The sequence below is a fragment of the Acomys minous genome, assembly GCF_964271855.1.
Source record: "Acomys minous genome assembly, chromosome: 5".
Taxonomy (NCBI): Eukaryota; Metazoa; Chordata; class Mammalia; order Rodentia; family Muridae; genus Acomys; species Acomys minous.
The window spans coordinates 81,905,340-81,928,887 of NC_140494.1; the positions used below are offsets into that span (position 1 = coordinate 81,905,340).

Sequence of the window (23,548 nt, forward strand, 5' to 3'; positions counted from 1 at the left end):
TGGTTTCATGTTTATGCAATGATTGCCCTCTCCACATAATGGAACTTTTGCAGGAAGAAAGTCCTGGTTGTTAAATCACACAGTATGGCATGAAATAAAGGATTTTATGATTTCTAATTGGTCCAATACCACCTTTTCTGATCAGTGAGCCTCAATGATCCACACAATTGTCTTCATGCAAATAAGTTCTGTGAGCAACCTCTTCTTTCAGGAGTCCTGTCTCTTATGCAGTAAATCAAAGACACTGCCTCCCATATCTGAGTTCCTGGACAGCCTTAGTCCTATATATTTTTTGTCTTTTTGTTCTTACCATCCCATCTTGAATGCCAAATGAATTTGTTTCTGACAGAGAAGCCCTCCATGATATAAAGGAAAGATGACTCACCTGACCAAGGTCAGTCTGCAGCCAGAGTAACCAGAACCAATGCTGGTATTCTTGAACAAGGACTGGAGCTGGGGTAGACAAGAGAATGAGTGAGGGAAGTCCATGTCACTGGGTGGGGTGAAGAAAAGGTAAGCCATGGTAAGCATGCTGCACATTACCAGGTAGTTCAAGGCTTTGAAGTGTAAGGAGTCTGGGTCCTCCATTTCTGTTGTATAAGGCAGGTTAGTGATTGTCATGTTGAATGTGAATGTCACCAATTCTGGATGTTTACTTGTACCTGGAGAATAGAGAGAGTGTGAGGGAGCATAACCATCAGCCTCTGTGTGTGTGTGTGTATGTGTGTGTGTGTGTGTGTATGTGTGTGTGTGTGTGTGTGTGTGTGTGTGTGTGAGAGAGAGAGAGAGAGAGAGAGAGAGAGAGAGAGAGAGAATATCAGTTTTGTATTTCAGTACAGAACCAGATGTGAGGCGAAGACTAATACTATCTAGTGGCCACAGTGCCCAGTAGATAAAGTCTAGGATATCCTACCAAGAATTATTTTCCCCCAACTAGGGGCAGAAAGCTGGTGCTTCATAGTGAATATATGACTTCCTCTGCAAATGGATCCTGAATTCTCAGCACAGAATGACAAAAAGTGACAAGTCATTAACATTCCATTGACATGAGAAGGGAATAAGACCTTTTATTTTCAGATCTGAGCCACATCACACAAAGGTTGCAGAGGACAGTTGTAACAGTGAAGACTCAGAACTAGTCAAAGTGATGAGAACAGGTGATTGTTGAATATTCATGTCCTAAAAAGACTCATGGAAGATTTTGGAAGGTTTAGAAGAAATATAAGAGCCAGAAGATGACCTGGAGTGCTGAGTGCTGAGGATTGCTGAATTTGAGACATTACAAAGCTTGTGTGTTCTGGTGTTCACAGTAGATATGATTACTTGTAGAAGATGAGGCCTGTCAACATGCCATGGTAGACTTGGGGAGGTCAGGTGGATTCTCACAAAACTCTGTCTCTACTTGAGGAATGGTTCCTTGGATGAGTTCATGGGGCCCTCTCTATCTCTCTCTGAACATTGCTAATCAGTATTCGTTGGAGGAAGGGAGGCATTTCTCCAGCTGTGTAGAAATTTGTAAGTTGTTTATCTTTTAAATAAACCCTTAATCATACTCATAATGACATGGAATGGAACAAGAAAAGCAAAAGAGAAAAGAATTAGTCCTGTGATTAGGAAATTTTCTTAGAGAAATGATGAAAATTATAAAATGTCTAAATGAAAAAAAGAAAAAGAAGAAATGAGCCAATGGATAGAACAGAGATTGCCTCTATATGAGGTGGATGTATAGGAAAAATTTATCATCTGTGAAAAGTCACATTGAGGTAAGAAAAAGAAAATTACAGAAACCAGAAGTAAAAACCCCACAATTCCTAGAGCAGTACATGCAATGGCCCTGAAGGTAAGAGGGACACTATGATAGGCAGATTTGGGCCCAGGGGTCCCGCTCAAACTAAGGCACCAGCCAAGGACAACACAGGCAGTAAACCTTAAACCCCTACCCAAATCTAGACAATGGACAGAACACTCTCCACAGTAGAGTGGAGAGTGGGATATTACTTTCTCACATACTCTGGTGCCTCACCTTTGACCATGTCCCCTGGAGGGGGAGACCTGGTGGCACTCAGAGGAAGGACAGCAGGTTACCAAGAAGAGACTTGATACCCTATGAACATATACAGGGGGAGGAGGTCCCCCTCAGGAACAGTCATAGGGGAGGGGAATAAGGGGGAAATGGGAGGGAGGGAAGAATGGGAGGATACAAGGGATGGGATAACCATTGAGATGTAACAAGAATAAATTAATAAAGTAAAAAAAAAAAAAAAGAGGGTACGGACCATAGGAATGTGGATGTGAGGCTGGGGTGGCCAGGCACGTGCATAGAAGGCACAGAATGGAGAAGACTGGGCCTGGCAGATATCACATCCAGTTGAGCTCACAGCTCAAGATCTCCCATAGCCTTCTCCAGCATCTAGCCCAGTGAGTATCCTTGACTCTCCCCATCCTCATCTTCTCCTCATCCCGCAGAATCTAGCCCTGGCCCCACACGCGATTCTTGAACCTAATCTTGCCAACACTGCTTGTACTGCAAATTACTTCTAGGATTCCAGCAGGAGGCACTGCAATGGCCACAACTTACAGGTGCCTTTTGCACCACATCCAACCTCTTCGTCTGTCGTGGTCTGAATGAGAATGGTACCCAGAGACTCATGTATCTCACTGCTTAGGCACCTGGGAGTAGAACTATTTGAAAAGGAAAAGGACCAAGACAGAAGTTGGTAACAGGAAGGAGAGTATTGTTTTCCTACACGTGGCAATACTATTTCTTGGAGGACAGTGGAAAACTTTGGGATTTTGGATGTTTAAAGAAAAGCCTGAATGCTTCGTCATCAAAGTAGCAACACTTGAAAAGGATTTAGGAGCTGTGGGTTTGTTGGAGCAAGGGTGTCACTGGAGGTGGGCTCCGAGGTTTCAAAAACCCATGCCAAGCTCAGTGTCTCTACCTGAAAATCAAGATGCAGACTTCAGCTACTGCTCCAGCAACTGCCTACATGTTGCCATGATGCCTGCCACAATGATAATAAGCTGAACCTCTGAAACTGTAAGCGAACCCCAACTAAGGGCTTTGTTTTACAGGAGTTGCCATGGTCGTGATGTCTCTTCACAGAAATAGAACAGTGACCGACACATCAACCAGCCAGGTGTTCCACATCCTTCTCCAGTGTCTAGGCTGGTGAGTTTACCTGACCTTCCTCATCCATGAACTCTCTTTAACCTGTAGGACCTACAGGGGCTGGCTGAGTTGACAGAGATAAAGTAGGCTGTACCATACCATGAGTGACCGAAGATGTTATGGTCTGTGTTTCTGAAGAAGTGTGGCTCAGAGTTGTTGATGTCACCATGTCTGGAGCACTAGGTGAGATGTTTGTAGAAAGAACCCCCGAAGTCCCTTCACTACCAGGATGGGAGGACCATGGGACTGGGGTTCCAGGCTGACCTGAGGAAATGACCAGAGTTGAAGTCACTGAATGGCTTCCAGTGCCAAAGCTAGTGACCGGTGATGGCATCAATTCTGTTATACCTGGAGAGACAGGCAGAGTGGACAGGGGTGAACTGAATTTTTCCCCATGAGTGATCAATGAAACGGTGGTATGTGGTTGAGTAGGATTATGAGTTGTTGAGGTCATCATTTCTGGAATATTAGTTGATAATGTTGTAAGTTGAACCACTGAAGTGGCTTCTGTTCCATAATGGCTAACCAGTTGGGTTGTAGACTCTGAAGGACTTGGGGATACAGGCAGGGTTGAAGTGATTGAATAGTTGTTGGTGCCCAAGTCAGGGAATAGTGATGGTGTCATTTCTATTGTAGTTGGAGAAATAGCATGAGTAGACACAGATAAATTGGGCTGTCCCCCACCATGAGTTACATATGATGCTGAGGTCTCTGTATAAGATGAAGTGTGGTTCTGAGATTCTGAGGTCACCATATCTGGAGCACGATGTGAGATGGTTGTAGTTTGAATCCTTGAGGTTTCTTCTCTACCAGGATTGGTGGACCATGGAGCTGTGGACTGTGGGTTACCTAGAAAAGCATCCAGATGTGAAGTCTCTATATACCTTTCTGTGCCAGAGCTGGTGACCTGTGGTGGTATGGCTGTCATACCTGGAGAAACAGGTAGTGTTGACATGGCTGAACTGGGCTGTCCTCCAACATGGGTGACTAATGAAATGGTGCTATGTGGTCCAGAAGTAATAAGAGTAGGTGAGGTCCTTATTTCTGGAGTTATAGTTGAAATGGAGGTATGTAGAACACCTGAGGTAGCTTCCTTTCCAGGATGGGTGACCCATGGTGCTCTGGATTCTGGTTGACTTGAGGATGCAGTCAGAGTAGATGCAAAGGTAGAAGTCTCTGTGACCATGTCAGTGAACAGATCTTGTGTCACTTCTGTTATATCTGGAGATATAGGATGAGTAGACAAAGATAAACTGGGCTGTCCCTCACCATGTGTGGCCAATGATGTTATGGTCTCTGTTTCTGAAGAAGTGTGGTTCAGAGTTCCTGATGTTACTATTCCTGGAGCACTAGTTGAGATGGTTGTAGGCAGGGCCTCTGATGTCCCTTCTCTACCAACATGGGTGAACCATGGTTCTGTGGATTGCAGGTGACCTAGGGAAATATCCAGAGTTGATTTCTCTAAATGTCTTTCTGTGCCAGAGCTGGTGTCCAATGATTGTATGATTTCTGTTATACCTGGAGAGGCAGGCAGAGTAGACATGACTGCACTCAGCTGTTCCCCAGCATTGGTGGCTAGTGAAACTGTGGGATGTTGTTCAGAAAGAATGAGAGTTGGTGAGGTCGTTGTTTCTGGAACATTAGTAGAAATGGTGGTAGACTCCGCCCAGGAAGTGGCTTCCTTTCCAGGAAGGGTGACTAATGGTGCTATAGTCTCTGTTTTTCCTGTGGATGAAGCCATAGTAGAAGTCTCTGAAGAGGGTTTTGTGCCCAAGGTAGTGAATAGTCCTAGTGTCCCTTCTATTATTCCTGGAGAGACAGGCAGAGTTGACAGAGGTAGAGTGGCTTTTCCCTCACCATGTGTGACCAAAGATGTTATGGTCTGTGTTTCTGAAGAAGTGTGGTTCAGAGTTGTTGATGTCACCATGTCTGGAGCACTAGGTGAGATGTTTGTAGAAGGAACCCCTGAAGTCCCTTCACTACCAGGATGGGAGGACCATGGGACTGTGGTTCCAGGCTGACCTGAGGAAATGACCAGAGTTGAAGTCACTGAATGGCTTCCAGTGCCAAAGCTAGTGACTGGTGATGGCATCAATTTTGTTATACCTGGAGAGACAGGCAGAGTGGACATGGGTGAACTGAATTGTCCCCCATGAGTGACCAATGAAACTGTGGTATGTGTCTGAGAGGGTTTATGAGTTGCTGAGGTCATCATTTCTGGAATATTAGTTGATGATATTGTAAGTTGAACCCCTGAAGTGGCTTCTGTTACATAATGGCTGACCAGTGGGGTTGTAGACTCTGGCTGACCAGAAGACACAGGCATGGTTGAAGGGACTGCATAGTTTTTGGTGCCCAAGTCAGGGAATAGTGATGGTGTCATTTCTGTTGCAGTTGGAGAAATAGCATGAGCAGACACAGATAAATTGGGCTGTCCCCCACCATGAGTGACAAATGATGTTGAGGTCTCTGTATAAGATGAAGTGCGGTTCTGAGTTTCTGAGGTCACCATATCTGGAGCACGATGTGAGATGGTTGTAGTTTGAGTCCTTGAGGTTTCTTCTCTACCAGGATTGGTGGACCATGGAGCTGTGGACTGTGGGTTACCTGGAAAAGCATCCAGATGTGAAGTCTCTATATACCTTTCTGTGCCAGAGCTGGTGACCTGTGGTGGTATGGCTGTCATACCTGGAGAAACAGGTAGTGTTGACATGGCTGAACTGGGCTGTCCTCCAACATGGGTGACTAATGAAATGGTGCTATGTGGTCCAGAAGTAATAAGAGTAGGTGAGGTCCTTATTTCTGGAGTTATAGTTGAAATGGAGGTATGTAGAACACCTGAGGTAGCTTCCTTTCCAGGATGGGTGACCCATGGTGCTCTGGATTCTGGTTGACTTGAGGATGCAGTCAGAGTAGATGCAAAGGTAGAAGTCTCTGTGACCATGTCAGTGAACAGATCTTGTGTCACTTCTGTTATATCTGGAGATATAGGATGAGTAGACAAAGATAAACTGGGCTGTCCCTCACCATGTGTGGCCAATGATGTTATGGTCTCTGTTTCTGAAGAAGTGTGGTTCAGAGTTCCTGATGTTACTATTCCTGGAGCACTAGTTGAGATGGTTGTAGGCAGGGCCTCTGATGTCCCTTCTCTACCAACATGGGTGAACCATGGTTCTGTGGATTGCAGGTGACCTAGGGAAATATCCAGAGTTGATTTCTCTAAATGTCTTTCTGTGCCAGAGCTGGTGTCCAATGATTGTATGATTTCTGTTATACCTGGAGAGGCAGGCAGAGTAGACATGACTGCACTCAGCTGTTCCCCAGCATTGGTGGCTAGTGAAACTGTGGGATGTTGTTCAGAAAGAATGAGAGTTGGTGAGGTCATTGTTTCTGGAACATTAGTAGAAATGGTGGTAGACTCCGCCCAGGAAGTGGCTTCCTTTCCAGGAAGGGTGACTAATGGTGCTATAGTCTCTGTTTTTCCTGTGGATGAAGCCATAGTAGAAGTCTCTGTAGAGGGTTTTGTGCCCAAGGTAGTGAATAGTCCTAGTGTCCCTTCTATTATTCCTGGAGAGACAGGCAGAGTTGACAGAGGTAGAGTGGCTTTTCCCTCACCATGTGTGACCAAAGATGTTATGGTCTGTATTTCTGAAGAAGTGTGGTTCAGAGTTGTTGATGTCACCATGTCTGGAGCACTAGGTGAGATGTTTGTAGAAAGAACCCCTGAAGTCCCTTCACTACCAGGATGGGAGGACCATGGGACTGTGGTTCCAGGCTGACCTGAGGAAATGACCAGAGTTGAAGTCACTGAATGGCTTCCAGTGCCAAAGCTAGTGACTGGTGATGGCATCAATTTTGTTATACCTGGAGAGACAGGCAGAGTGGACATGGGTGAACTGAATTGTCCCCCATGAGTGACCAATGAATCTGTGGTATGTGTCTGAGAGGGTTTATGAGTTGTTGAGCTCATCATTTCTGGAATATTAGTTGATGATATTGTAAGTTGAACCCCTCGAGTGGCTTCTGTTACATAATGGCTGACCAGTGGGGTTGTAGACTCTGGCTGACCTGAAGAAACAGGCAGGGTTGAAGTGATTGTAAAGTTGTTGGTGCCCAAGTCAGAAAATAGCAATGTTGTCATTTCTGTTGTACCTGGAGATATAGGGTGAGTAGACAAAGATAAATTGGGCTGTCCCACATGATGTGTGGCCAATGATGTTATGGTCTCTGTTTCTGAAGAAGTGTGGTTCAGAGTTCTTGATGTTACTATGTCTGGAGCAGTAGTTGAGATGTTTGTAGATAGAACCTCTGATGTCCCTTCACTACCAGGATGGGGGAACCATGAGGCTGTGGTTTCAGGCTGACCTGAGGAAAAGGCCATATTTGAAGTTGCTGAATGGCTTTCAATTCCAGAGCTAGTGACTGGTGATGGCATCAATTCTGTTATACCTGGAGAGATAGGCAGAGTGGACATAGGTGAGCTGAATTGTCCTCCATGGGTTACCAATAAACCTGTAGTATATGTTTGAGAAGGATTATGCGTTGCTGACATCATCCTTTCTGGAACATTAGTTGATGATATTGTAAGTTGAACCCCTGAGGTGGATTCAGTTACATAAGGGCTGACCAGTGTGGTTGTAGTCTCTGGGTTAACTGAAGACAAAGGCAGGGTTGAAGTGATTGAATAGTTGTTGGTGCCCAAGTCAGGAAATAGTGATGGTGTCATTTCTGTTGTAGTTGGAGAAATAGCAAGAGTAGACACAGATAAATTGGGCTGTTCCTCACCATGAGTGACAAATGATGTTATGGTATGTATATAAGATGAAGTGTGGTTCTGAGTTTCTGAGGTCACCATATCGGGAGCACGAGGTGAAATGTTTGTAGTTTGAATCCTTGAAGTCTCTTCTCTACCAGGATGGGTGAACCATGGAGCTGTGGACTGTGAGTAAGTTTCGGAAGCATCCAGATTTGAAGTCTCTATAAACTTTTCTGTGCCAGAGCTGGTGATAAGTGGTGGTATGGCTGTCAATCCTGGAGAAATAGGTAGTGTTGACATGGCTGAACTGGGCTGTTCCTCAACATGGGAGACTAATGAAATGGTGCTATGTGGTCCAGAAGTAATAAAAGTAGGTGAGGTCCTTATTTCTGGAGTTATAGTTGAAATGGAGGTATGTAGAACACCTGAGGTAGCTTCCTTTCCAGGATGGGTGACCCATGGTGCTCTGGATTCTGGTTGACTTGAAGATACAGTCAGAGTAGATGCAACTGGAGAGGTTTCTGTGTCCAAGTTAGTCAACTGCTCTTGTGTCACTTCTGTTATACCTGGAGATATAGGATGAGTAGACAAAGATAAACTGGGCTGTCCCTCACCATGCGTGGCCAATGACATTATGGTCTCTGTTTCTGAAGAAGTGTGGTTCTGAGTTGGTGATGTTATAAGGACTGGAGCATTGGGCGAGACATTTGTAAATAGAACCTCTGACATCCCTTCACTACCAGCATGGGTGAACCATGGTTCTGTGGATTGCAGGTGACCTAGGGAAATATCCAGAGTAGAAGTCTCTAAATGCCTTTCTGTGCCAGAACTGGTGTCCAATGTTGGTGTGATTTCTGTTATACTTGGAGATACAGACAAAGTAGACATGATTGCACTCTGCTGCCCTCCAGCATGGGTGAATAATGAAACTGTGGTATGTTGTTCAGAAGGAATAAGAGTTGGTGAGGTCATTGTTTCTGGAACATTAGTTGAAATGGTGGTAGGTACCACCCAGGAAATAGCCTCATTCCCCGAAGGCGTGACCAATGGTGCTGTAGTATCATGTTGCCTTGTGGATACAGGCACAGTAGACGTCACTGTCGAGGTTTCTGTGCCCAAGGTAGTGAACAGTGCTAATGTCCCTTCTGTTATACCTGGAGAGACAGCCTGTGTTGACAGAGATAAAGTGGGCTTTCCCTCACCATGTGTTTCTAATGATGTTCTGGTCTGTGTTTCTGAAGAAGTGTGGCTCAGAACTGTTGATGTCACTATGTCTGGAGCACTTGGTGAGATGTTTGTAGACAGAGCCTCTGAAGTCCCTTCACTACCAGGATGCATGAACCATGAGGCTATGGTTTCAGGCTGACCTGAGGAAATGGCCGGATTCGAAGACACTGAATGGCTTTCAGTGCCAAAGCTAGTGACTGGTAATGGCATCATTTCTGTTATACCTGGAGAGACAGGCAGAGTGGACATAGGTGAACTGAATTGTCCCCCATGGGTGACCAATGAAACTGTGGTATGTGTTTGAGAAGGATTATGAGTTGCTGAGGTCATCATTTCTGGAACATTAGTTGAAGGTATTGTAAGTTGAACCCCTGAAGTGGCTTCTGCTTCATAATGGCTGACCGGTGTGGTTGTAGTCTCTGGGTCATCTGAAGAAACAGGCATGGTTGAAGGGACTGCATAGTTTTTGGTGCCCAAGTCAGGGAATAGTGATGGTGTCATTTCTGTTGTAGTTGGAGAAATAGCATGAGCAGACACAGATAAATTGGGCTGTCCCCCACCATGAGTGACAAATGTTGTTATGGTCTGTGTATAAGATGAAGTGTGGTTCTGAGTTTCTGAGGTCACCATATCTGGAGCATGAGGTAAGGTGGTTGTAGTTTGAATCCTTGAGGTGTCTTCTCTACCAGGATGGATGAACCATGGAGCTGTGGACTGCGGGTTACCTGGAAAAGCATCCAGATGTGAAGTCTCTATATACCTTTCTGTGCCAGAGCTGGTGACCTGTGGTAGTATCGCTGTCATACCTAGAGAAACAGGTAGTGTAGACATGGCTGAACCGGGCTGTCCCTCAACATGGGTGACTAATGAAATGGTGCTATGTGGCTCAGAAGTAATAAGAGTAGGTGAGGTCCTTATTTCTGGAGTTATGGTTGAAATGGAGGTATGTAGAACACCTGAGGTAGCTTCCTTTCCAGGATGGGTGACCCATGGTGCTCTGGATTCTGGTTGACTTGAGGATACAGTCAGAGTAGATGCAACTGTAGAGGTTTCTGTGTCCAAGTCAGTGAACAGCTCTTGTGTCACTTCTGTTATACCTGGAGATATAGGATGAGTAGACAAAGATAAACTGGGCTGTCCCTTATCATGTGTGACCAATGATGTTATGGTCTCTGTTTTTGAAGAAGTATGGTTCTGAGTTGGTGATGTTATAAGGTCTGGAACATTAGGCAAGACATTTGTAGATAGAACCTCTGACATCCCTTCACTACCAACATGGGTGAACCATGGTTCTGTGGATTTCAGGTGACCTAGGAAAATATCCAGAGTAGAAGTCTCTAAATGCCTTTCTGTGCCAGAGCTGTTGTCCCGTGATTGTATGATTTCTGTTATACTTGGAGAGACAGGCAGAGTAGACATGTCTGTACTCAGATGTCCCTCAGCATGAGTGGCTAGTGAAACTGTGGTATGTTGTTCAGAAGGAATAAGAGTTGAGGAGGTCATTGCTTCTGGAACATTAGTTGAAATGGTGTTAGGCACCACCCAGGAAGTGGCTTCCTTTCCAGGAGGCATGACCAATGGTGCTGTAGTTTCATGTTTCCCTGTGGATACATGCACAATAGAAGTCACTGTAGAGGTGTCTGTGTCCAAGGAAGTGAATAGTGCTGGTGTCCCTTCTAGTATACCTGGAGAGTCAACCTGAGTATACGTGAATACACTTGGCTGTACATCAGCATGAGTAACTGATGATGTTTTGGTCTGTGCTTCAGGAGTGTGGTTCAGGTTTGTTGAAGTCATCCTCTCTGTAACACTAGGTAAATAGTTTGTAGTTAGAATTCCTGAAATGCCTTCTTTTTCAGCATGAGTGATCCAAGAGGCTGTGGTCTCTGGAAGATCTGTGGATAAATCTAGAGGTGAAGCTGGTGCATGGCTTTCTGTGCCCTTGTTAATGACTGGTGACAGAGTTCCTTCTATTATACCTACAGTGACAGCTAGAGTAGACATGGGTGAACTGGGATGCTTTTCAGCATCAGTTAGCAATGAAATTGTGCTCTGTAGTTTAGAAGTGTGATTTACAGATTTGAAGGTCACCAAGTCTCGAATACTTGGTGAGAGGTTTGTAGTTAACATCCTTGAACTGGCTTCAGTTCCAGGATATTTAATCCATGAGGTCAAGGTCTCTGACTGACCTGGAGAAACAGTCTGATTTCTTGTATAGATTCCTGTCCCAGAGGTAGTGATCAGTGGTCTCATTTTTGTTACATCTGAAGAGACAGCAATATTAGACAGCGGCAAACTAGTCTTTTCCCCAACATGAGAGATCAGAGAAATTGTGGTGTGTGGTTCAGAAGGTGAAATATTCAGAATTGGTTCGTATGTCCTTGCATCTTCTTTAGAATTCTCACTCTGACCCTCTAAGTTTATATTTGGAATAGTAGGTGAGATATCTGTAGCTGATTCCTGTTCAATATTGGTGGTTGTTGGGTATATGGCATCAGATTTGACATGGGGAAAACTTGGGCTTGTCCTGGGAACGTTGGGGCTTGTCTTTGTAGTATTGGTAAGGAATGTTTCTGATGCATCTGCCTCACCAGATAAAGTAGTAAGTGTTGAAACAGAAGAAGTATCTTCTGACATTGCAGAAAGGGTTACTTGAGATATTGTTTTCTCTAACTTTTGTGAATAAGTTGTTATTGTTGGAATAATTGTACTGTTGTATATCTCAGAGACAGGGACTCGTGAAGGCACTATCCCAAGAACACCAGAGGAAGAAGTCATAGTTGGAATGGATGAACTTCTTTGTACTGTAGTATGAGTGATCATTGAGTCTTCTGTCTCTGATTTATGAGAAGAAAAAGTCAAAGTTGGAGTATTGGTGCTGGTGCCTGTCCTAAATGTAGTGGCAAGTGAAGTCAGTACATCTGATACATTAGATGAAAAAACAGAAGCTGAAGAATTTGGTCTGGTATCTATCTCAGAACTGGTGGTCTTTGAGGGTAAACTATCTGATGCAGTATGGAAAACACCTGGAGTTGTCATAAGGACTGTTGAGTTAGTCTCTGGAGAATGAGTATCCCATGATTCTATTTCATCTGTCTTACCAGGTAAAGTAGGTAGAGTTGGAGCATCTGAAGTGCTTTCTCTGCCAGAATGCATGGACCATGAGGTCATGGTCTCTTGTTCACCTGGTGAAAAATCTTGGATTGGAGTGGTTGAGTGTGTCTCTGTCCCAGAACTTGGGGACAATGATGTTATAATTTCTGTTACACCTAGAGAGCCAAGTGTAGTAGAAATTGCTGACTTTGTCTCTTCCCCCATATTAGTGGCCAGAGAACCTATGGTCTGTGGTTCAGAAGAAAGAAGTATAGGGGTTGATTTAGTAGTTATTGAATCTGTACCAGAATCAAGGACCTTCGAGGTCACCATATCTGGGACAATAGGTGAGATAGTTGTAGTTAAAACAATTGAACTGGCTTCTGAGCCAATAATGGTAGATGCTGAAGATGTAGTCTTTGAAGCTATATGGGAAAAACTTGGATTTGTATTGGGAAGAGTTGGGCTACTCTCTGCATGAGAGCTGACTAAAGAGATGGCTTCATCTGGCTCAATGGGAGTCCCAGTCCCGATTGGAACCTCAGAACTGGTTTCATCCCCAGGATGGATGGCTTGTGATTCTGTGTTCTCTGGTTGTCTTGGGAAAGCAATCTGAGTTGGAAATAGACTTGATGTCTGCTCTGGAACATTAGGAGAGACAGTCATAGTGTCAGTGGTTGAAATAGTCTGTGGCCTATTGTGGCTGACCAATGATACTGTGGTCTCTGACTCAGCAGCAGAAATAGACTGAGGTAGGGTACTTTCACTACTTACTGGTAAAAATCTGGTAGGCAGTGAGGTTGGAACTCTTGGCACCTCAGGTGAAAAAGTAGAAGCTGAACTTTTTTCTCTTCCAAGACTGGAAGCCATGGAAGGCATAACATCTAATCTACTGTGAGAAAAATCTGGGGCTGTCGTTGGAACTGTAGGGCTGTTTAGTGCATGAGGCGTAACTAGTGAAATGGTTGTATCTGGTTCACCAGGAAAAATAGTCAAAGTTGGAACAGCAGAACTGGATTTTGCCTCAAGATCAATGGCCCATAGAACTGTGGTCTCTGGTTGACCTGCAGAAACAGGAAAAGTTTGAGATAGAGTGTTTTCTGTTCCATAACTAGGTATTAGTGAGTTCAATGTTTCTGATAAAGCAGGGGAGTCAGATGATGCTGTGATAACTGAGTTTGTCTGTGCTCCAGCATGGGTAGCAAATGAGGCTATTGTCTCTGGTTTAGAAAAATAAACAGTCAAAGATAGAATACTTGTATTGGTCATTTCTATAGAACTAGTCATGATTGAGCTCATTGTATTTGGTACATCAGGTGAAGCCACTGTAGTTGGGATAACAGAGCTGTCCTCTTCCCCAGTATTTGTGGTTGTTAATAGTGTCAAATTTGATCCACTGTGAGGAAATGTTAGAGTTGTCCTAGGAACAGCAGTACGTGTGATTCTTGATGTTATATTTGGTGCTTCAGGGGAAATACTCACAGTGGAAACAGTTGAGGTGACTTTTGTTCCAGTCTTGGTGACCCAAGAAGTTGTATTATGCAGTTGATCTGGAAGAGCAGTCAGAGTTGAAGCAGTTGGATCTATTACCTTCTCTGATGCAGCAGCCAAAATAGTTGTATTTGTAATAGCTGTACTTCCTGATGTTTCAAGATCACTTACAGATGTGTCAGTGGCCTCTGGATCACCAGAAGAAGTCATATTTGATATACTAGTATTTCTCTGTATATGAGAACTAATGACCAGTGAAACTGCCAATCCTGCAGATGATGTAGTAGTAGTTGGATAAGATGGCATGATTTCTGTCCCATGGATAGTGCCCACTGGGAGTGTATTAGTATCTGATTCACTGTAGAAAATATCAAGGGTTTTTCCAGAAACAGGGATTCTGCTCTGTGAAAGATGCTTGAGACTTGTTGTACCCATTGAAACTGTTGTATCTGGCTCACTAGGGGCAACAGCCAAACTTTGAACAGCTGGCTTGGTCTCTGCCCTAGAACTAATATCTAATGAAGTTGCCATTACTGACATATCAGAAGAAAAAGTGCTTGCATCAGAGTAACTCTCCTCTGTCCTAGGATGGGTGACTCCAGAGTCTGTGGTCTTTGGTTCAGCCAAGGAATCCATAAGAGTTGAAATAAATATACTGGTGCTTTCTCCAGGCCTACTAATCGGTGAAGTCATCAAATTTGGCGTAATATGAGGAACAGTTGCTGTTGGAATGGTTGAACTGACTTCTCTGGGACTGGTGGCTATGGACTCCATGGAATCTGATTTACTTTGAGAAGCATTTATGGTTGTCTTGGCAACAGCTGAAGTAGTCTCTAGAGGATGAGTGATCCATGAGATTGTTTCAGACTCACCAGAGGAGACAGTAGAAGTATGAACATCTGGGCTGATCTTTGTCCTAAGACTGGGGCTCCATGGGACTGTGATTTCTGATTTTCTACTGTAAGAAGATGGTCTTGTCATGGTGACCATCCTAGTATTTTTTCTAAAGCCTGTGGAAGATGCAGTTGCTATCTCTACTAGATTGTCAGAAGTATTGGAGGCTGTGTTAATCATCTCAGTTGTGTTTATGTTGGCTATTTTCTCTGGTGTCTTCGGGTGAGTCAGGGGTCTTGAAGGTGTGGTCAAGATTTTGGTGTTTGAAGTGATCATAAAAGTGGCCTTCAGAGCTGTGGTCGTAGTCTCTGCTTTTACTTCTGTAGACAGATCTGCAAATTGAGACATGCAACACAAATTGTAAAAAATATGTATGCTTTTTAGATAAGCAATTAATAATTTTTATGGACATAATGAAAGGGGAGAGGTGTCTATTTAGTGCTGCTTTCCTGGGATGTGGGTGACACACTGTGGGCTGAGAAAGGGTACTCTGAATGTTGCTACATTAATCACCTGTTTTCCTGAATTCTGCTTTTTAAATTTTCTGTGATGTGGGGGGTGGGGATGAGAGAGAAAGAGAGAGAGAGAGAAAGAGAGAGAGAGAGGATTTCTTTTTTCCCAGGCCAATCTTAAGCTCACCCTCATAGCTGAGGGTATTTTTAAACTTTTCATCTGCCAAATATTTCATGATATTGTTCTATTGGTACTTTTAAGAGTGTATATGGTAGGGCATGTAGTGCATTGGGCAGAACAATTATCTAGCATAATGGAGTCCTGGGTTCATTCAAGAAGTGCATAATCTTGGTATAGTGATGGACACCTGTAAATACTATGACCCAGACTGAAATCTGCACATTAAAGTACCTTGACCTCTTTTTCTTCTCTTCTTTGTCTTATCTTTCCATGCTTCCTGGGACCATTCTCAACTTAATATAAACTATGGGACTCCATGTCTTATATTCAAAGACTGCTTTTTAGGAAACCCACCAAGATGCTTCAGGCACAGGATAAAATCAATAGCTCTGCTTTAGTAGTACTTTTGTTTCAAAAAACAAAATATTGAAAGTCTCCAAAGTATCTTACTAAAACCTAAAATCTCACTTAGGCTATGGAAAAAATGCTCAACATCCTTAGCCACTACAGAATCACAAAACTACACCAATATTACATTTCTTCTTAGTCAAAATTATATTTATGTACAACATAGAGAATAAGTGCTTATAATTATTGGAGAACAATAAACATTATACACTATTGGTGGGAATATAAGCTATTGAGTCTATCCACTTTAGCCAAATGCATATAGGTTCTTTACAAAACTAAAAACAGTAAATATTAAAGATGGTTCTGTGCTTAGGAGAACATTCTGTACTTACAGAATGTTGAGAGACCATCTTGTAAATTGTATGGATACATTGCCTGTCAATTAAAAAAAACCTATAGCCTATAAGATAGGTAGAATAGAAGGATTCTGGGATAGAGCCAAGTGTGGGAGAGTCACCCAGGAAGATGTGAGTAGGACAGACACATGGCACCTGAGCACAGGTATCCAGCCATGTGGCAGAATATACATTGTAATAAACATGTTATTTAAAGTTATGATCTAGTCAAAGAAGAGTCTAGCTCTATGCCATAGGTATTTGTAAATATACTTAGAGTCTCAGGAATCATTAAGCTCATGAGGTCATTTTTCCTTGAACTTATGGCTGGGAGGAAAAAATACTCTAACAGTAGAAGAGCCAGTTTTGGTTCAAAGTACCGACTTAGTGACTCATAAACATCCATAACTACAATTCTAGGAATCTGATGATCTTTTTATACATCCATGGGTATCAAGAATACATGTTGTGCACACACTCATACATGCAGCTGAATATCATACATAAGATAAAAATAAGTGAAAACTTAAAAAAACTGAAGTTAAAGCAATGTTTCATCAGCTAAGAGCATGGGTGCTCTTCCAGAGAATGAACTTGACATTCAGTTTCAACATGGCAGATCACCACCATATGTAACTCAATTTCCAAGGATCTAATGTTTTCTCTTTTGACCATTATGGATACCAAGCATACAAGTGGTACACAGACATATGTGGAAAGTCAGGTCAACCCAGGACTTTCTCAGAGGCCCTGATGAAAGGACAAAGGGAACTTTAGTTCTGTATCTTGACCAGTAATGATCTTGGTAAGAAGGCCAGTCCAGTGCTGGAGCCAGTGCATATTAGGAGCCAAGGCTGTAGTTTCTGTGAACCTGGGCTGTGCTTATCAATCCTCATACAGCTGTGTCTGAGTATCACATGTTCTCTTTGTAAATATTGTGTGTCTTAGCTCTATGCTGACTTTGTTTATTTCCATCACCATCCTGCAAATAGTATACGTTGCTGTACTTCTTAATAAATTTGTTTGGTATAAGTCATCAGCATATGGAAGACCTCCTAGTCCCAGCTATTACTTTTGTATTCTTTATGTCTTGACTTGGTATTATACATAACTGGTTCTCCTACTTAAGACTTTGGCAGTTTGCCATCTGGGACCCCCCTTGTTTCTACTGATTTGGGTCAGATATGAGGCAATGAGCCACAGAGGTAAGGAACACACACACACACACACACACATACACACACACACACACACACACACACAGAAATTAAACAAAAACAGAAAAATAATTAAAAGCACAGTTAAAATAATTAAAAAACCTAAAAGTGGAACTACCATTATGATACAGCCATGTCAGTCTTGAGTATACTCAAATGAAAAGGTCAGCATATCAAAGCAATATCTAAATATCCATATTCATTGTGGCCTGGTACATGATAAGATATGGAATCAGCCTAGCTGCCCACATACAGATGAATTTAGCAAGAAATTGTAGTGTATATACACACAATGAAATATTACACAGATGTAAAGAACATAATCTCATCTGCAAGAAAATGGCTAGAACTTAGTGATCATACTATGTATAGACAGATGTCTATACGTGTATGTATAAACAAATGTATAATCAAATGTCTGTGAGAAGAGTGAGGGAAAGGTATAAAAGATGGGGTGATGGGGAGTGTAGATGACATCAAAATATCCACTGGAGGAGGCTGGCTTTTTTATCATGGTTGTGACACTGGTTACTTGTCTATGCTCCAGTCAATGTTTCTAGGCCCTGAACACAGAGGAAGCAGCACTAATTGGACTCAGTGGGTTATTATTTTTTTTAAAGTACATGAAGTTGGGGGTTGCGGGTTCCCTGAGAAGAAAAAAAAAAAGGAGGCCAGGAATATGGACAAAAGTTAAGTACATTATGTACCAAAATTTACTGTATTACTAAGAACTAAACTGTATAAAAGATCAAAGCATCAGATATGTCCAAGAATACAAATGCATTGATTTAATAAAACTAACAAGATCAAATTATTATAATAAAAATAGTCTTATCTTTAAACTTTGCAAGTTAATTTGAAAAGTAATGTCACAAGTGCGTGAAGCATGAGCCTGAACAGATGACTCATTCCATGGCTAAGGACACTGGCTGCTCCTCTGAGGACCCCGATGGGACCCAAGACTCACATGGCAGTTTATAACAGTCTATAGCTGCATTTCAGGGGAATCAGATTCCCTCTTCTGGCTTCCACAGACACTGCATTCACGTAGTTGTACAAAATACATCCAGACAAAGCACACATACACATAGAAATGAAAAAAAAAAATAAAGTGTGGGAAGCTTTATTCTCAAGCCACAGAGTAAAGAGACCCCTTGTTATAGCCACATATATATGTTTATTGTCGCCTGTGTCTCATATAGCCCAAGTTGGCCTCAAAATTATTATGCATCTCAAGTTGAACTTGTGGTCCTCCTTTTTCCACCTCCAGCTTGCTGAGGTATGTGTCACCATGCCTAGTTTAAAGCTCAATTCTTCATGCATCTGAGTTAAAGCTATACCAAGTGAGCTGCATGCCTGGGTTATGTCAACTCTTAAGTATCTCTAGAAAGAAAAATACTGTAATGTGTTAGGAATCTTCTACTGAATATTAATATGTAGTCAGACTATGATACTAAATCTTTTTATGAACAAAGCCAAACAAGGTTTTTTGAAGCACTATGGCTCAGTGCCTTTAACAGCCTCAGACATGTCACAGCTCTAATAAGGATCTACACATTTGCAACCACAAACCTCTTTCTAATTTTGTTAAAGGACACACAAAAATTACATGGCTTTCTGAACATTCTGTTCCACCCCCACACACACACACACATCTGGAGGCTCATCTCCCCTACATTATTTTATAATGAGCAAAGGTTAAAAGCTGTGATTCCTAGACTTTACTCCTCACTGGGCCATGCTATATTACCCTGAGCTCCATGCAGAATGTCATCGTTAAGTGCTTGTTTCTGCCTGGAAAACTATTTTTCATCCTTTAAAACCCAATTCAAACATTGTCTCTTCCATGAAGCCTTCTCTGTTTAGTAGCAGTACATTTCCATTTGCAAACTTTTAAAACTCAGTCACGGAAATAGTATATTGGGCACAATGAAAGTTGTAGTGTAATACCTATAGCAATTAAAATTATTTTTGCTAATTTTTGGTGTGTGTCTAAGTATGTGTGTATGTGTGCCGAAGCATGCATTGAGAGACCAGAGGACAAATATGGGAGTCAATTCTCTTCTATTGTTTGGATTTTTGGACTTGAACTCAGGTCATCAGTCCTGGTGACAAGCACTTTTACCGACAGAATTATCTCACTGATGCATGAATATTACCTCTTTATTTTTATTTTTATTAGTTCTTTGGGAAATGTGTTTAATGTGTTTTGGTTATATTCACCATTTATAGTAATTTATAACATGTAGAATAAAACATGTTATTAGTATATTTGTATGTATACAACAGTATAAGGGATATAGCATAAAATTTCTTAAAAGTTTTGCCAATCATTTGACTTGTTTTGATATATTTTTAAGAAATGAATTAAACAATTCATATATTGTAGTGGTAATCGTAGAACTCACAGCTTTGCACATGCTAGGCAAGTACTCTATCACTGAGCTACATCCCCGATCTTCAGTTATATTCTGGACAGGGTCTCATTAAGTTATCGGGGTTGTTGTCAAACTCTCAGTGCTACTGACTTAGCTGCTTTTGTGAGCATTACAGCCCAGAACCACCATGTCTAACTTTAATATGTGTTATAAAATTAATATATACTAAAAAATTGAGCTTGAATATGTACTGATTAAACTAGATAAATACTAGTTTCAATTATGTAACTTTTGGCAAGATGAATTAATGAAAATTTGGATTTTGATGGGCTAAGAAAACAGAAAAAAAGATAATTAGCAGTCAACATGTAAGGGTTTGTTTTGTTTTGCATCAAATTAAAAACAGTTAACTAATGCTAAATTAAAAACCTCCAGATAACAAATAAAAAATTAATATATAGATGACTCTATAAAATTCTGATGATTAATTATGCCTGGATGAAACACAGGTACATGGAATGTTATTTGTACTTTTCTGAAGTTTTTGAAAAGCAACTCTTAATGATTGGTTGATTAATTGACTGATTTCAGTACTGGAGGCTAAACCTAGGAAGGATTTCACACTCACCAAGCAAGTGTTCTGATGAGCTATAACCCAGAACAGTGACTGTAGAGTTTTGCATTTGAAAACAGAATCCAAAATTAAAAAAAGAAAAAAATGCATTGCTTGATCTATAATTCCAGATACTCAGGAAGCTGAGGCAAAAGGATCACAAATTTAAAGTTTGCCTTGCTGCAGATACAGAAGGAATTTAAGCACACCCTGAGGAACTTGATGAGACAGACTCTGCTTCAATATAAAAGGGGGAAAACGACACAGGGATATAACTCAGCAGTAGAGCATCTGCCTGGCAACCACCACTGAGAGGAGAGGCTGGAGCATGGTTCTGTGGTAAAGCCTCTGCCTAAAATCTTCTAGTGAGGAGTTTGGGGGTGTGGCTCATCAGCAGAGTCCTTGACCTGGAATCTGCTGGTGAAATGCTGAGAGCAGGCTGTAGTAAACTTGTGCTTGCCTGGCATGTGTGAGCTGCTGCAGATCAGCCCTGACACTCCTACAAAGGCGAGTTGTAATTATTTTGTTCCTTTTCTGTCTTTCTGTGCATTCTCTTTGCATCATAGTCTCAAACATATATATTTCACTAAATTAGCATATCAGTGTGAACATGGTGGTACTTCTATGATATCTTAGTATTTAAGAGACTAAGGCAGTACAATTTTGAGTCCTAGGCCAGGTTGGGTTACATAGAATGGCTTTAGAAAAAGAATAGGGGTGAGAGAAACTAATGTTTGTGACCTGGAGCAAAGCTTGTTTTGAGATTACTGGTATACACTGGCTCCTCCACAGAAGAAGACAAAGGTCCGTCTCAGACAACTATTCATGGAGAACATACAGTATTCTCTTTAAGGAAAGTAAGAAGTTTGGTGCTCTGGAACAGGAAATAATGCAGGGAAGATTATTGCTACTTTCTAGGAAGTAAGCACAATGGGGCTTACCTTTATGGCTAGCAGGTAATGTGGAAGCCAGAGTGGCCCTGCCCAGGCCTTCAGGGTCTTCATAGGTACCTCCATCAGATATCTCTGTGTGGTGCTGGGTGCCATCTTCCATTTCTGCAAGTGAGAATGAAGAAGAAGGCAGGTAACTATCTCTTCCAGAAAACCTATTGTCCAATTACATCACTTCATTGAGTACATGTCATTCTTTTTCTAGAGTCTGTGACAGTGACTTTGATTCACAGCTAGAAAGAATGACTAGCAAGTCCCTACATTAAATCTCCCTATCAGTTTATCAATTGTCCCTCCTTCTATATGCAATCTTACTGCCTTTCCTTTCTTTTACTCTTTGCTTTCTGCTGTCAATCTTTGTTCCTTCTCTGTCCCTCCCTCCCTCTGTCTCTCCCTTCTTCTTTCCTGCTCTCTCAGCTTTATCTCTCTTTTTGTTGTTCTCTCTCTCTTTCTGTCTCTTTGTCTGTCTGTCTGTCTGACTGTCTCTGTCTCTGTCTCTGTCTGTCTCTGTCTCTGTCTGTCTCTGTCTCTGTCTGTCTCTGTCTCTGTCTCTGTCTCTGTCTCTGTCTCTCTCTCTCTCTCTCTCTCTCTCTCTCTCTCTCTCTCTCTCTCTCTTTTAAAAAGAGGGTCTCATGCAGCCTAGACATGCCTCAAACATGATGTATAGCAAAGGATAAGCTTGAATTTCTGAACCTCCTGACTCCACCTCTTGAGTACCATGATGACAGGTGCATATCACCATGAAAAGTTTATGTAATGTTGAGGGTAGCATCAAGAGTCTTGTGATGTTTAGCAGCACTCTACTAAATAAATCATATCCCCAATATTTTTACTTTCTGTTTGCCCTTCTCCTTTTCCATTTATATTTAAATTTATTCTTTATTTTTATTTGATTTTACTTCAGAATATGAATAAACTACAACAAGAATCAAAGCAAAGTATAGGATTATACACCTGAAACCCAAACATTCATGATGCTGAGGCAGAAAAATCATGAGTTTGAGACCCACTTTGTGGTATAGAAAGACAATCTACATAATGAGTGAGCTAAGCCAGAAGCAGAAAGAGTGAAATGGTATATACTCACTTATATCTGGACACTAGCCCAAGGGGCATGTCCCATGAATGTCTTCAGTTATTAAAGAACGTGGGACAGAGGGGAGGACATCCTACTGGGATTCTAGGTGAGAGAAGCATGAGAGAATGGGGAAATAGAAGGATCTGGAGGGTCCTAGAAACCTACAAGAAAAACATTATGACAGGTGGATCTGGGCCCAGAGGTCCTGCTCAAACTATGGCACCAGCCAAGGACAATACATGCAGTAAACATCAAACCCCTACCCAGATCTACCCAATGGACAGGACATTCTTCACAATTGACTGGAAAGTGGGGTCTGACTTTCACATGAACTCTGGTTCCCCATATTTGACCATGACCCCTGGATGGGTAGGCCTGGTGGTACTCAGAAGAAGGATAGCAGGCTACCAAGAAGAGACTTGATACCCTATGAGCATATACAAGGGGAAGAGGTCCCCCTCAGTCATAGTCATAGGGGAAGGGAATAAGGGGGAAATGGGAGGGAGGGAGGAATGGGAGGATACAAGGGATGGGATAACAATTGAGATGTAATCTGAATAAAGCAATAAAATATATTAAAACAAAAAAAGACAATCTATAGAGAAAGTGAGTCCATGACTTAAAATATCTCTCTACCTTTCATATGACTCATTCAAATTATGTGTAGCATCTCAAACACACTTCCTCTGGAGATTGCCAAATAAGGCAGTAGTGTTGCTAGAAAGCACTTTTGGACTTGTGTCACAAATAAAGTCAGGTAGCAAATCTTATTCTTTCACAGGGATAGTATCCCTACAAAGTTGCTTGCTGTACTTAACTGCTATCTTGGAAATGTGATTTCATTTTTGGGTTTCTCCCACATCATCAGGCACTTTATCAATTCAGTTTTCATGATCATATGATTTTCTATACTACTTTTTGACTCTACTGTAGCATGTTTAATTCAAATGCAGAAAATCTCTCTTGAGTCAGGTCTGATAGTACTATAAAACCTATAATCTCTGCTGTGTGGAAGGCTAGGGAAGGATTATTTCATGTTCAACGTCAGCTTAATTTCCAGAATGAGGTCCCTATGTATGTATATACATATATACATACATACATACATACATACATACATACATACATACATTCAACAAGGTATGCATGTGCTGCTTAAGAATAAAGCATATGTGTCAATCCCTATGGAGTAACTTCCAAAAACAAACCAAAGGAAAATATCTTTTTCTCTACATGTTACTTTGGCTTAAGTCTAGCACTCTATGCTTCACTTATCTATCCTCAAAGGATCCCCACATTA

General features: G+C 41.8%; 2 protein-coding genes across 2 annotated transcripts in view; one reads left to right on the top strand and one right to left on the bottom strand.

The window, feature by feature from the left end:
* MBD3L1 (methyl-CpG binding domain protein 3 like 1) overlaps positions 1-23,548 on the top strand; it is a 240,052-nt gene that overhangs the window by 128,934 nt on the left and 87,570 nt on the right. The window lies entirely within an intron of this gene.
* MUC16 (mucin 16, cell surface associated) overlaps positions 1-23,548 on the bottom strand; it is a 168,871-nt gene that overhangs the window by 114,080 nt on the left and 31,243 nt on the right. Inside the window, exons 3-5 of the mRNA XM_084783450.1 lie at positions 21,162-21,275; positions 3,228-14,965; positions 386-909 (exon numbers count right to left, since the gene is read on the bottom strand). Coding sequence (XP_084639576.1) covers positions 386-909; positions 3,228-14,965; positions 21,162-21,275 — 12,376 coding nt within the window. The remainder of the gene's footprint in view (positions 1-385; positions 910-3,227; positions 14,966-21,161; positions 21,276-23,548) is intronic.